Source organism: Trichogramma pretiosum, unplaced genomic scaffold (assembly GCF_000599845.2).
Source record: "Trichogramma pretiosum strain Unisexual culture from Peru unplaced genomic scaffold, Tpre_2.0 scaffold1, whole genome shotgun sequence".
In the NCBI taxonomy this organism is placed as follows: domain Eukaryota; kingdom Metazoa; phylum Arthropoda; class Insecta; order Hymenoptera; family Trichogrammatidae; genus Trichogramma; species Trichogramma pretiosum.
The window spans coordinates 723,271-739,464 of NW_019641703.1; the positions used below are offsets into that span (position 1 = coordinate 723,271).

General features: G+C 39.6%; 2 protein-coding genes across 2 annotated transcripts in view; both read right to left on the reverse strand.

Moving 5' to 3' along the window:
- Nucleotides 1-16,194, reverse strand: part of LOC106657088 — a 138,333-nt gene that overhangs the window by 2,132 nt on the left and 120,007 nt on the right. The gene's annotated exons all lie outside the window — the stretch shown is intronic.
- On the reverse strand, nt 13,238-15,796 carry LOC106653113. The gene is made up of 6 exons (XM_014372370.1): nt 15,703-15,796; nt 15,375-15,639; nt 14,565-14,655; nt 14,272-14,411; nt 14,074-14,206; nt 13,238-13,396 (listed from the first exon to the last, which is right to left on the reverse strand). The coding sequence occupies exons 1-6, from the start codon at nt 15,794-15,796 to the stop codon at nt 13,238-13,240; spliced, it is 882 nt and encodes a 293-aa protein (XP_014227856.1).

The window sequence follows — 16,194 nt, forward strand, 5'->3', positions numbered from 1 at the left end:
ACTCAGCTACTCGTTGGAAATTCGGGAGCTCTCACGTATTATTATTAACTTTGTGGGTACGCTTTTATGCAAAGGGCCAAAAAATTTTACTCCAAGTCCAATTTTCTTTGCTAAGACGTGTACGCGAAGCCAGGCAAGAATTTATTGAGTCTGTTATTGGGTTTCCTTCGATTACGACTTTGGCCCTCCACTCACTGGGGTACAGAGAGTGAGATGGAAGAAAAAAAAAAGCACGGCATATGAAATTTCACTTAAGTATTCTTTGAGCAAGTCTGCGCATACACCAATGTGTATAATGCACGGTATACTACGATCACATACTGCAACAGCAGCGTGTTTTTGTATTATATATATCTCTCGCGCGCGCGAGAAAAGTAGATTGAAATTTCAGATTATACACTTTATTAAACATATATAAAATCTTATACCGGCTGAGCTTTAAGCCGATGATTTATAAGGAAAACTTTGACTCGAGGCAGCTATACCAGCACGTGACGTATAGAGAACACAAGAAAATTATAATGAAGCACGCGCGTGCTGCAGTGCCGCTGCCGCTCGATCCGCGCGAGATATGCTTTCCTGCAGCCGCGCGGTGGTAGTGGTAGTAGTAGTAACGCCAGGCGATGATCAATCGAAGTAATATCTTGGGTATACACAAATCAACCCCTCGTGATATCGTGCCTGATATACACTATGTATTATTATAGATTTATAATATGATGCGCGCAGGCGTAAATTAACATAATAATCGCATCGATCTTTTCCTAATACTTATACGCTCTCGAGCCGTACGCGTGCGTGCGCGTGTGTGTGTGTATTTACCGTGTATATGTTGAAGCAGAAACGCATAAAAGCCGTGGTAAACAAACAAAGCAGAAAAAAAGAAGATGAGAGAAGGCCCCAACGATAAGAAAAGAGTTCGCTCATCGAAATTGGATATTTCGCGTGGCCTCGCAGCAGTACACGTCTGCCGCGAGTAAATGTGTATATAAACACGGATGTATAGCTGAGCCACGGAGAATTTCAAACATTAATCACGCTCTACAGACACATATATGTATATAAACGTACTCGAAATAATCTAACCACGAAATGAAATCAACGTGGTAATTTCACCCCGCCCGCTTGAGCGCGCGAGGCGTGGGTGGTGGTAGTACTCGTGTATGTATGTATGTGTGCGTATAACGCATAAAGAGACCAGAGCAGCGCCGAGCTACGTATACATGTATAGAAGTACGAATGATGAAGCCGCAGGGTGAGAATTAAAGATTTCGCGATAAAAGCTCGGCAGCAACGTAACCGACGAGCGAGATCGCCGCAGAGAGTATACTCTGCGGCGCACAATGTGCTCGGCTCAAGCTACCCAGGGCAGTTGCAGTGTTTTCTTGAAAATTCGAGCAACGAGAGAAAAAAGAAATGACGATTTTTGGTTGTTGATTCTGATTGACAGTTCTTAAATTAGCTTTATTTCTTTTGAAGAACATCGCAATCGGGGATATAGGGTGGATGAGAAGGTACTGTACGTATGCGCGTTTACGCTGAGAAGGGTGCAAAATTAAGTGGCCTCGATCTCTCTGTGTGCTATGTATGTATGTATTAGGTATATACGCGATGGAGAAGCGTGCGTGTGTACGTGTGATGTGAAATTTATCTGAAATGAGATCGCGGCAAAGTTCGAGGGGTGGGGGGCAATTTTCTTGGGCTACGAAATGATTAATTTAGCCAGCGCCGTATATACTTTAGTGGTGAACTTTTTTTTTGCTTCCTTTGTGCTACTATATACTCCTCTCCCGCGCGCAACCGCTAATATAATACGGGATAGATTATTTTTAACCGACGGTCGGGTGTTATTTCACGCGTACGAGAAAAACAATCAATTTGATATGGCTAAAACATTTTTTGTTTTTGTTTCGTGAAGCAAGAATTTTTATAAAATGAAACAGACGTCGCTGCGTAAAGTGGCAAAAAGTCTCCAGTGGGCGAGTACAGTAAGAAATATTCAGCTTTTGTACGGGTGTCTCGGCATCTTACACAATGAGAGGGGGCCCCATAAAGTCCGAATACACAACAACACACGCTGCTGCTACACACACAAACCACGATAAGTAGAAAGAGTCGCACAGTGGTCGGCCGGCAGGCAGGCACGCGGACATCCGAACCGGGAAAAGAGATGCTCGTGCGGGCCTTTTTGTCGCGCTATGCGGCACTGCTACGTTTTATGGGGCGCACATCCTTTTGCGGCTGTGCAGCGTATAGGTAGGTATATATAGGATTTTTTTATGCTTTATCGCACGCGCACCCGCTGGCTGCGTATACTGCGATGTGCCCGCGCCGTCGTTGAATGAAAGGACGAAGATAATAGCTCGAGTCGTTACTCGTCGCGCCGTCATCGTCGTCGTGTCAGCACATAGCATTGCGGCCCAGCCACGCGGAAAGGACTTTATGATTGAAGATCTCTCTCGAAGCTTATAGCCGAGAAATCGACGCGTGTAATGTGCATATACATCGGAACGAAGTCGCATCGGTGTATCGGCGCGCGCGCAAAACTTATACATAGATGGAGCGAAGGACTCGATATAAAGCCGGAGAGTTAACGCTTCAACGACTCGAGGCTCTTGTTACATTCACAGTTATATATTTAAAAGTTTAAACGCGTTTGCCGTGCATGGAAAGCTCGTCTTGTCGTTTCGCCTATTGCACGTAATATGTATGTAAGACGACGTTACGAACGAATCTCATCCGGCTGTCAAGTCGAAAGCTATTATAAGCTTTCGCGTCCTGTATATATACGTACACGACATCTAGGCGAATTCGTGCAAGCTCTCGGACACTGCTCGCCCAAAATTGCACTCTTGGGTGAAAGTTTAATATGTCCTCGGCGCAGCGCGTCGCGCGTACGCAGCAACGACGTTTTCGCCTATCTATATGTACGTTTACGCGCGCTATATACTTTTCGATAGCGCGCGGGTACAATTGGAGGAGGGCCGTTATTCGTGACAATAAAAGTCCTTTCTTGTCCGAGGCCTGATTATTTTAACATCAAGAAAGTCAAAAATCAATATTATAAGATGACGATATAAATTTATAAATGACAGAATATACGCTGAAAACTTTTGTAGTAAAAAAAGCAACTTCCCGAACGACTTATACATTCTTATACGTGATCTGTTCCCACTGTGCGCTGATACATAAAATAAATCTAAATCTCACGTACATAATAGGATGTAAGAGAAAAAATTGAACAAAAGTTTTCATCTTTCGGTCAGTTTCTCTCTTTTCACCGCCGCACGACCCCTTCCTTCCTCCCCTTTCGCAACTCTCGTTGCGCTTGTTTACTCATAAATCTACGGCAGCCGCATGCATATATAATAAGGAATCGCCGAAACAACAACGATAAAAAGAAGCTCCCATAGTGGAAGAAAGAAGAACAAAAAAAATAAAGTAAAAAGGAAGCAGACAACGAGAAACGAATCTATAGGCAAATACGATATGAGCGTACGTGATGAAAATTTTTTCTTTGTCTCTCGTATTACTGGCAGAGTAGTGGCAGTACGCAGTGAGATATCACTGCATGCGCGGCCTCATGTACGATAGTATACGCAGAAAGTAAAGAAGGATAAGAAAAAAAGTCAATCTACAGGCGGCTGCCCGCGACGAATCAAACGGATCGTGCGTGTGGCAGTGCGGCTACGATCGTACAATAAATATACACGTGCGAGCTATATCAGGGGAGGCGCGACACACGAGGGCAGCTAGCTAGCTAGCTGGCTCGCAGTAGAATGTGATAGCTGGCGTCGTCGTTGTCGATTCATTGTTTAATTAAATATTTACAACGCATAGATCGGCCGATTGTTAATTTTTAATCGGATACTTTCGGCTCTGTGGCTGCGCGGCTGTAATCGAACTTCCGATATCTCGACTGTCTGCCGATCGAGAACATGCCTATACGAACACACACGTCTTGGAATAATAAAAGCCATAAAGACGATCGGTTTATTCTCTCGGAGTTTATCGAGATAGAAAATCTCGTCGTGCTTAGTCGTTAGCCACTTTTTCATCTCATCTTTGCGCTTCGAGCGCTAAACGAAAGAGACAGAGAGTAAGAGCGGGAAAAATGAGCGAGAGGGATGCGCGGCGACGTTTGTATATAATACTCGCCGTACACGAGAAATTCTCGGGCTATATACACTCGAGTCGCGTCGAGGCTTTCCCTGGGCAAATCCCCGCGTCAACCGCATTCAATTACGATGTTATCGCGAATACAGATGACGGTTATTTCCTTCGGTACACCCTATACATAACCGCTTTCTCTCTCTCTCTCTCTCTCTCTCTCTCTCTCTTTCTCTCTCTTTCACCCTCTCTTATATGCAGTACGCATTATATTATGCAGACCGCCGCGCGACGACGCTCTTCGCCAGTAGTGATTGTTTTGCAAGTGTACGAGAGCGAGAGAGGAGGTGATTCGCTCAAGGATAAAAAGTGAACCAATTTTTTTTATCGATGAGATTTTTTATGGCTCTTACGCGAGCGCGATCTTTTCCACGCTTATATATTACAAAAAATAACGTAAGACGAGGTTGGATATTTTTCTTTTATCAGTGCCCGCTTCAATTAGTGTCACTTACATGCATTATAAACATGCTAAACTAAATTTGACTTGAAAACTTTGATGTGTGCAGCTTTCTTGTATTTCTATAAAGAGAAACGAGTGAAAAGGGTCCTCTACTCACGCACACACACCGCGCGGGGGGAGAAGGAGAGGTGGCCAGCCATTAATAGATTTAGATACACAAATGGACGCGATGCGGCTAAATAATTCTCGGACGACGGAAAGCCATTTAAGCGTAAAGTGCCTCGGCGGCTGCTGCTGCCGCTGCTACTATTTGGGCGCTATATATGTGTGTGCGGCTACGTCGGCTGCAGACCCTACTCCCACCCTGGCACCAATCAACTTTTCCCGGACAGCCAACTGCCCGCGAAAACAAGTATTTTCCATCCGACCTGTCTTTATTGTTGCAGGGCAGCTGCAAACTTGTTCTCTCCGTGTGCGCCACACTATCGCCGACGCGAGCACGAAAGAGAGGTATAGAGATAGATAGAGATATATACATACGTACACACTACACAGTGAGGTTGGAAAGTGACAATGCAAGGCTTTATTTATTATTTCTCGTGAATCGTCTTTCGTTCCGCGTACAGTCACGTGTTCTCGCGCGCAAATGCACTATCCGACGTCGAATGTAATATATAATGATAATGATACTTTTAGGGTACACATCCGATGTTTTAATTAGAAAATTTTTCAACAACTGCGCCACTGCCGGGTCGTATAGCTTCGGCTCGCGCGACCCTTGGGCGTAAATAAAGGTATTTATATAACCTCGCGGAGAAGGCATAAACTCGGCAAACATAAAAACAATCTCGTTGGCTAGTTTTAACTACCCCCGCAGCCACTCGAACTTTCATTTTAAGCCCCTCGCGCGCAATTGCCGTCCGAAAGAAATCAGAGAGAGCGAGTCGAGTCGAGTTCGGAGACTATACATACATATAGACGTATATAAAGGGTCGTTAATGCGAGAAACTTAAAGACGACATTGTCCAACTGCAACAAAAGAGTCGAAACACATAAAAAAAACGACGCGAGGCATCGAGAGCTCAGTGTATTTATACGGCTTTGCACACGAAAAGTCGCGCGAAAGATAAGTGGCTAAAAAAGAGAGAGAAAAAGAGCGAGAAGAAAATCAAGACTCGGTTCGGTATATAATGCGAGAAAAGAAACGCACGCACACACAGGGTCCAGTTTACGTGCGCCGCGCGCGGTTCAAAAGTTGAAGTAATCAGAGGCACGTAGCAAGCGTTAAAATTAACGGCGCAATAACAAAGGATCACCCGCCCGCGCCGTACCGTGGCAGTCGAGCTGCTACTACAGCTACCCTTGCACTCTCTTTGTGCGTTATATACGGCGCGCGCGGACGGCAAAGAAAAATATATACTCTATGTAAGGAGTATATATACCATTTTTTCCGCTACTTCGGAGGCGCGCAGAAATAAGAGATAAAGAAAAGAGAGAGTGAGAGAGCAAATACACAAATCTCATAGCCTGTAATCAAATGCTCAAGTTTCGCTCTCGAAAGACTCTCGGAGGCTTTATGGCTGGTCAAGCCGTAAAAACGTTTGTCTCTCTCATTCTTATTACACTCTCGCGGCTACAGTGATAGCTTATAACTTTATCCTCCTCCGTTTCGTCTTTCGTTCGAGACGATTACAGCATCGTTCACGAAATATAACGAAGCTTTGAATTTACGATAAAAATCATACATTTTCACGTGATTATACACGGAAATCAGTAGTCACGCGCGCACCCACTTGAATAATCAATCGGTTGGCATTTTCGCTTCCTCCGACCCCGACGTAGTATTGCACACATACCCACTGATACATAAATACATGGCACGCACAGCGACGAGGAGATTCTCGAGGTCCAAGGCAACTAAGTGGCTCGGATGTAGCAGCAGCAGCAGCAAGTCAGTTGCAGCTACGGTACATATAGACATGTATATCTAGGCAACCATCCCCAGACCGACCTCAGACACACATAGTTAACCAAACTGCCGTACACGGAGTCGCGCGTGAGCTTGCAGTGCCGTGTATGTATGTATATAATGTTTATATAGGCATGTACGCACGTAGTTTGACTCCGACGACGACGCAACTGCTCTTGCTACATGTATGTGTATAGAGAGAGGAGATTATTACTTTTGAGCCGCTGGGAATTCCAAGATCAAGTTATGCCGAGAATTACATTCGATTATGGGGCGACCGAGAAAAAATGATAATAGCTGTACAATTATGAGTTTGAATGTGATACATTCGTACTCTCTGATTCGGGTAAATAATTAGCCAACTTTACAGTTCATAGACAAAGGAAAAATCATGAACCGAAATAAAATGACGTTCATAAGCTGTAGGTATTGATGTGAACAGTAGTGGTTTATGGAGCGCGTCAATAATGCCATAGCGTGAAGGCGGCAAATTTTCAAATGAAATTATACACGTATAAAAGGATCTATTTACTCTTTTTTTTGTGAGCTCGATGTTGTAATTAAGGATTTCTTCAAAGTACTTGATTTTAAAAGGCCTAAAAATTCCTCGAAGGAATCGTCATCAAGTTAGAATTTTAAATTGTTTCAAATATTGTAAGGATAGTGTATAAACAGATAAATCGGTATCTCAATTGTAAATAATTTTTCCATAAACGATTTTAACATCGTCTCTTGACCCACTGATTATGTTTGTAGTGAGAATAAATTAGTTTGAGTGCTGTCTGTACCGATGAAACAAATCATAAAACCAAAAGATAAATTCTACTCATTTAATTTTCATGTCACTAAATAGAAGAATCGATATCGTTTATTTCAAGTACCAAAATGGATAAAAGTTATAGACAACTCGAGGAATATGTCTCGGAAAATAATTTTAATGGACAGAACATTGTTGTTTTAGACGACAAAAAATATATTTGTGATATTTGTCAGGAGGCATTTGAACTAGAATCAATCATGATAACACACCGAGACACAATTCACAATCAACGAAAAAATTACGAATGCGACAAGTGCGAAAAGAAATTCGAGTTTCGAAGTCATTTGAGTAGACACCAAATATCAGAACACAAAGGCCGCAAAGATTTTGCATGTGACGGATGCGAAAAGAAATTTGTGAAAAAATCGAGTTTGTTTACGCACCAAAAATTAGTACACAAAGATCGCGAAGATTTCATATGCGATAAGTGCGAGAGGAAATTTGAAAATAAATCAACTTTACTTAAGCACAACAAAATATTCCACGAAGTTTTCAAAAATTACTTATGTGAAATGTGCGCGAAAAGATTTGATACTAAACATAGATTGCTTTTACACATAAAGAAAGTACACGACGATCGTAAAGATTCCATTTGTGATAGTCGCGAGAAGAAAGTTAGAAAAAAATTAGATTTGATCAAGCACCAAAAAACAGTCCGTGAAGGTCGGAAAGATTTTGCATGTGACAGGTGTGAAAAGAAATTTAAACAACAACGTCATTTGCTTTGCCATCAAAATACAGTACACGAAGGTCGGAAAGTTTATTCATGTGATAAATGCGAGAAGAAATTCGGGGTTCAATGCAATTTAATAAAACACCAAAAAACAGTCCACGAAAATCGCAAAGATTTTGTATGCTACAATTGCGAAAAAAAATATGGACACAAATCGACTTTACTTTTGCATCAAAAGACAGTCCATGAGAGTCGGACAGATTTCGCATGTGACAAGTGTGTGAAGAAGTTTGGGCTCAAAACGCTTTTAGATATGCATACAAAATTAGTCCATGAAGGTCGCAAAGATTACGCATGCGACAAGTGTGAGAAAAAATTTGGATACAGATCAAGTTTGCTAGCTCATATAAAAATAGTCCACAATGGTCGCAAAGATTATGTATGCAACAAGTGCAAAAGGAAATTTGGAGTAAAATCGAAATTGATTCGACACCAAAAGACAGTGCACGAAGGTTTCAAAGATTACGCATGCGACAATTGCGAGAAGAAATTCGGAAATAAACAACAATTGCTTAGACACCAAAAGATAGTCCACGAAAATCGCAAAGATTACGGATGCAACATTTGCGAGAAGAAATTTGGGGATCAAGGCAATTTGACCAGACACATAAAAACAGTCCATGAAGGTTGCAAAAATTTCGCATGTGACAGGTGCGGGAAGAAATTCGTAGATAAATCGAAATTGATTAAACATCAAAAGACAGTACACGAAGGTTGCAAAGATTTTGCATGTGATAGATGCGAGAAGAAATTTGGACTAAAATCAAATTTGCTGGCCCACTTAAAGACAGTACACGAAAGATGTAAAAATTTTTCATGCGACAAATGCGAAAAAAAATTTGGATTCAAAGCGACCTTGCTCATCCATCAGAAGACAGTTCACGAAGGTCGTAAAGATTATGCATGCAACATTTGCGAAAAAAAACTTGGGAGTCAAAGCAATTTGAAGAGACACAAAAAAATAGTCCATGAAGGTTGCAAAGATTGACAGGTGTGAGAAGAAATTCGAAGTAAAATTGAAATTGATTATACACCAAAAGACAGCCCATAAGTGTCTTTAAGACTGTACATGTGACAAGTGCAAATACAAATTTGGACAAAAATTGAATTTGCTAAAACACATAATAACCATGAAGAAAAAAGACAAGTGAAGAAATGATGATTGACAATTTATATATGTAAAGATACTCATTCATATGTTTTTCTTAAATTTCAATAAAATTCGTGTCTTTATAATTTTGTATTACTTGAACCTCAGGCATTCAACTATCATTACACCTTTGAATACTGATATTGTGAATTATTACTGACAGGGCGAGCTTTTATTCACTTCTTGTTTATAACTGTAAATGGGGTGAACATTCAGATGGCTACTGCATTTTTAATAAACCTTACGAAATTACAATCGATCCCGAATTTATTAATCACACGTTAGTGAGATATTTAGCTAAATTTGCTGACAGCTCCTGAGCGGCAAACTTTGCGTTGGGGCGGCACTTTTTTCAATCCGCCACTGGATGTAACATTGACACGTTTTTTCATTCGTCTTTCATTAAAAATTAATTCGTTTTCACCTTCGAGTTTTTTTACTCAATTGACTTGATTAATTTTAAATACCACGCCGAATCGAATCAGAGCTTCAAGCTCGCGAGATAAAACACGCAGCTTGAATAATTTCTAAAAACGTCAGCGCACCACCGATCCACCTGACACAGTTTCATTTTCTTAAAATACTAATTCGAAGATGCGCGATGACCTCGAATGTGAAATGTTAAAACTCGGTGTCAATTCCACAAATAAAGTACCGTTGAAATGCACTTTGGAGTTTTCATTCCCCCTCTCGACATCCGGGCAACCCGAGCGAGTCAAATGAAAAGCTTCTTTCGCTCCTCTTCAACTGTTTATTCCTTTAATTTATGCTTTCTACGAAAAAATGTTCACGCGCTGATGAAAAAAGTGCAGAGCGTTTAGCGCCGTATAATGCACACGCGCGCTTTTGGAGGGTTGGCGAAAAAGTTGGTATATATTCGCGCAGTTAAGATTACGGTAATACAGCGTATAATGCCGATACTTAGCGAAATATAAATAGGAAGCGTTAAATCCGCGCTTAGAAGTCTTAATCTGTACTTTTTCTCTACTTTTAAATGGCCCGCCTGACACCTTCTTATTCTACTCTCAGGGAATACATTAGGCTAAGGTTGTATGCCTACAAACAGCCTAGAGGCGGTGGCACGCTTATCGTTCGACCGATAACGCGCACTTGCGGAGAAAAGAAGTCGTCGTCGGAGCCGTGCGCCGCTCGGAATGCGTAGGAAGAAAAAAAATAAGCTCGATGTAATACCGAGTTTATTCGCACACGCTCGTGCTCGTGGCCTATGTGTGAATGGCTGGCAAATGTACTTTGAAACGACGGAAAAATTGCGATTACTACTACTCGGTGCTTGCGCGCGATCTCGTATAAGCGATTTTGTATAATACGAGATGCTGTATACGCGTGTTATTACGCCACACTGCGTAGCGACACGCTATTATATTATATCTTCGTCGCGAGAGTGGATGTTTTGACTCGAAATGCGATAAACAGAAGATGATGAAATGCGTGCACTGGGCGAGAAAAATATTATTCAATTTTCGGTAGAGGCGAGATTTAATATCGATCATCTTGTGCACGCGCTACGCGAAGCGACATCCGACCGACGACATTCAGAATCAGTCTCGATTTGCTCCTCGAGTTGGTGGCTACTGCTCGACTTCCGAATAAATTTATAACGCGAAATTGGTTTGAAATCAAATAAATATTCTGTAAGCATCAATAAAAATTTTTCTAAGCTTTAAAATTACAAATATAACAAATTCACGGATCTTTCGGTCTATTTTCAGAACCATGTTCGGTCAATTATTGTCAGTTTTACTGGTTGCGCACGCTGCTCTGGCCAAGCCGCAAGGATGCTTTTTCATGTGCGACGAGGGCGCGAGCTTCACCGCGCCGATACAGAGACACGAGTCCTACGTGAGCGCAGCCGTGCCGAGCTACGTTAGACCGGCTCGTCTGCAGAACGTCTACGACAGCCAAGTGGAGCTTCTACCCGCGGCTCGCCAACGCGTCGAGCTCGTGCAACGTCCCGTGATGACTTGGAGCGCCCAACCCGTCGTGAGTTACAGCCTGCCGTCGTCGCGATTGATGCAGCGATTGGAGACCGTCGAGCCCGCTGTGGAGGTCGTCCACGAGCAGCCGGCCACGAGACTGAACAACAACGTGGAGGGTATGTTTCATCATCATCAGCAGCAGAGCAGCAGCAGCAGCAGCTCGTCTCTAGGCTACTTCAAGTCCGGCGTGAATCAAGTCGAGAGCAGACCGAGTGTCAGGGTTGAGCAAATAAGAAGATACCCGTCGAATCCCTGCATGAGCGCTTTCACCGATCCGTGCTTGTAATCAATCGCTTGATTGAAAATTATGCCTATTATTTTCTTTTTGAATATGATATTGTAAATTGACTGATGCGGAAAATTGACAAAAATAAATGGCGATCGTTTTTCCACATTTAATAATAGCTTTGTTTTAATCCACTCTTGATAACAAAATAAGTAACTTGCCGTCTTTATATCAAAAATTATAACTTGGTATATATTTTGCAAGAAAGCCGACGCATTTCGTTACATAATACGTGAGTATAGCCGCGACGCCGAACGATAGCCCCCTCGACGCGCCCGACATATTCTCAAGCACGCACACACATACACACATAATGTCTCGTTTGGCCGAGCACTGGTTGAGAACTATATAGAAGCTAATCAAGCGAATCCTTATCGAAACTGCGGAAATTCGAACGCCCGACACAAAAGCCTCGCTGTTACGAGCTTGTGTGCGCGGAGAGAAAGAGAAGAAACATCCTCGACGACAAGTTTCGGCGCAAGAGAGAGAGAGAGAGAGCCAATGTGCACATCGAGAAGCACAGCTAATGTAAGACCTCGTTGAAATTAATGTTACGATCGTCTCTGGACCACATCGATGCTCCCTAGTACTCGTTTTCAACTGATATAATATTACACTGATAAAAATAATGCTGGATATTCGGCAAACGTTTGAAACTAAGGTTACTCCGAACGAAACTAGGACTCTATATTACATGGACGCTAAAATTTAGAGCTCAAAACACACTTGAGCCTTCATTTTTTAATCATTATTTTACTGATTTGAAATTGTCTTGTTTGATGTTCAGGGATAAACAGTTCTCATCTGGGAACACAGACACAATCTGCATTCTCGTAGGGTATAGAAGTACGATATAGAGTTTCAATTTTTACAATAATGTACTTATTTCAACGCAGCAGATCTCTGCAGCTTGGACTCAAATACGCTTTTGATTGGATATAATTGCGGTAAATCGTTATTTAGTCTATTAATTATGAGCAGGCGCTCGTCAGATGATCCGTAGATCAAAGTGACTCGTATCTCAAACGCAACAGCTGCCCGTGGATTTCGACACGATGGATGAGCTGCTAAATTCTGGAATTTCTCTTGCAAATATCGTTATGCGTCCAAAACACAAAAGACTTCTATACAAATATGTTGTATGGTATATGTGCGTTAGGTGAGTGAGAACTAGATTGTATTGTGTATAAAACCAGGTGTGTTAAATAATTTGGCATAAAAAATGTATCAAAATTTCAATTTATTTATAAGCTACTCTAAATTATATACACCCATGTGTGACACCAAAAAAGTGTAAGAAAAGTTTTATCAACAATAAATGAGCATCGACCAATATAATAAAATTTATTTATTAGAAAAGTGAAAAAAATAATCGACAAAAGGCTTTTACTGCAAAGAAAAAAAACAAATAATTTGAAAAAATTATGTTATGCCATAGGATAAAATAATGTTGGTACGTGGTTGATGTTTAGATTTTGCAATGGCGCAATATGAATAATAAATGACAACGATTCACTGCGGGATATTTAACTTATTTATTACAAGAAAACGATAATTATTTCAACATCGAATTAAACTTTTGCAGTAGAAGAAGTTATTTTATTAGGTGTAACCTGAAGTATAAAATGATCTAAAGGCTGCTGTAAGCAATATTGTTTTTTTTAACCTTACAGGAATACAATGGAAATGAGTCATAGTTTTGGTTACTTTTAAATTAAGAGACTTATATTGCTACATGTTTCAAAATTTAATTGAATGATCGACCCAGCCTCCACTACCAAAGTTTTCATTGATCTTAATAAAAGTAATACTACGATGAGCCTAGCTTTTGGTGGATATTTGTACCAATTGATGAAATAACTAAGAACCTGAATTTTATTCATATTTCATCAATTATTCTTATTTTTAAGTAAGTTCAAGTTCGGCGCTCGGTATTTCTGTGTTTCAAGCTTCAACTTCAACTATTATTTTAATTCCAACGACAGATTCTGGAAGAGCATTCAATTTTACTTCTAAAACATGAAATATTAATATGGCGTCACTTCAAACGCAGAAAAAACCATCCTTCAGAATCGAGCGCCGAAGTGGCATCTTTCAGCTCGAACGCGAAATAGCATCTTTCTGCCCGGAGCGCGACATGGCATCTTTCAGCACTGGCACTGGTTGGGATATATGCCCAACAATCACGCAGTACCCCACCATCCTATGCACATCTATTGCGCACAGTACTATTTTAAAAGTATATAGGTCAACAGTGTAAAACTTTAAATGTAGTTATAGTATTCTATATCCATTTATGAAACAGTGACTAGACATACATTTGCTTATAACAGTCAAAACAATGAAGGTGTATGTTTTGGTATGCATGTACTATAGGACATGACAAAGAAAAAGTTTTTTTTTACGTAGAACGTGAAGTATAAAATGATCTAAAACCTGCCGTAAACGATAATGATTTTTTTAAAACCTAAAAGGACATTTTGTAATTACAAAAAACCATAGTTTTGGTAATTGGTATATTTGGTATACTTTTTGAGAGACTTACATTGCTACACGTTTCAAAATTTAACTCAATAATTTTCCCAGCCTCAAATACCATAGTTTTCATTGATCTTAACAAAAATAATACTAAAATGCGCCTAGCTGTTGGTGGGTATTCGTACCAATTAATGCAATAACTACGAACGTGAATTTTTTATTAGTTATAAATTAGACTTATTTTCTAAGTATGCAGAAATCTTACGTTTTGTTGAACATATCAAGGCAAGCATTACTTAACAATTGACTAGGAATACAAGCAATTGGAACGGTAATCAAAGCAGTACAATATACTATCAACATTTTAATAGCTATTGCTGAGCTCGAATTCATTAAAACTACCATCTGCAATTCATCATTAAAATACATTATTAAATATTTTGAGCCTGTTAACATTGATATATTTATAAGTTTCGAGTAGAATTAATAATTTTTTTCATAATATTTTAATATCATAAAAAAATTAAAAATTCGACTGGTAATCAGTTCCATACTCACTGTGGTACCACTTAAAATTATGCAACAAGATGCACCTACAATAACAACAAACATCACTGGACTGTTCAATTTATATAGTTGTTCAAAAACCCTGTAAAATCAAGTAGATATTTTTTTTTATTCCACTGAGGACTCTGGTATCCATAAGTAAAATATTATTTTATATTTGCCGCAACCCTCATGCATTTTCACCTGTAAATACGTCATAAAAAGATCTTCGTCACACTTGAAAACATCAGTATTGCTTTACATTAGAACATTAGAAGAGATGTAATAAATTTTACCTACCAATGCTTATACTCTCAAGCATTGCACAAACTCATTATTGCGTATTAAAAGTGAAAAAGCGTGGGGGTTTCTAAAGAATTATTTAATTCTTGCCGAAAATCCGAACGAGTACTTAGCAACATGATCAAATTTTTTAACAGCGTAGATTACGATTTTCTGCTCTAACATTCGAATCTTTAAATTTTCAAGATAGCAAAATCAAAATAAATCGAAAGTATTTTTCTAAATACTTTCTTAAGAAACTATATTAAAGCTTAGATAACAACAAAGAAAAACATTTTGCCCTTGGCAGCCTCTAGATAAATACAAATTGACTTACTCGATGCAATCATAATGGTATCGAATTACTCGGTTGAGTTTTTTGATAAGATATTGGTAAGCGTTTTCTTTATTTTGAACGAGTTTACGGCGATACTCAACATCTGTTTCGTTTAAAAAATTTCTAAAAGTAGGCCAAGTTTCATTGAAGAACTATCGTAGACAAATACATTATCAAGGGATGCAAGCAACTTTCTCACGTACTGCAATTGATGGAATTCGCCAATGATAAATCCTGTACATAAGTATTCGTACTGGATCAATGACGTAACTGTAAAACTGAAGAGAATAAGAAGGATCTGTTGCATTACAAAAATTTGATAGAAATACTCATGTTGGTCCATGAAAAAATCCCAATAAATAGGCAATGACTTTTTAAATGTTTTATTTCCTGGCAATAACCATGTCAGTAACTCTGGAATAACCACTGGAGCTGTGGCGCCGTTCACACTCACATAAACGAACGTCGCTAAAAAATGTATTGTTAGTTTTACAATTATGTAGTACGGTTTCAAGTACGAAGAGTTACAACCTGTTATAATAGAGTTAATAGTCATGAATTTTTTAACTGATCGCAAAATCACTTTTTGCCCTAAAGTATCGTTGTCTTGAAATATTGTGGTCATTACTTCCAAACTTATTTTAATCTAAGTGACGTGCAGTTTTTGAAAATTACAATGGTCATATTGAATGGGACATAACATTAAAAAATTATTGTAACCTTTTCGTAATTTAAAGCTACATAATCATAGGAATATAATGTAATAAAACCAATTATAGCTTGACACAAGCCTTCCAGCGCACTACTGTCAGCACCTACTTTTTTGATTTCTTCAAATACTTTTAATAACTAAAAAAATCCAGTATTAGAAAATCTTTCTCAGAAAATCGTTTTTGTTACTTAAACAATACGTACTACTGCAATAGATGGAACAAAAAAACAAAGATGAATGAATAATCGTCCAATGATTTGTGTGTATTTACGTTGATATGGCCATAAAAAACAAACTTTTAATACCATTAA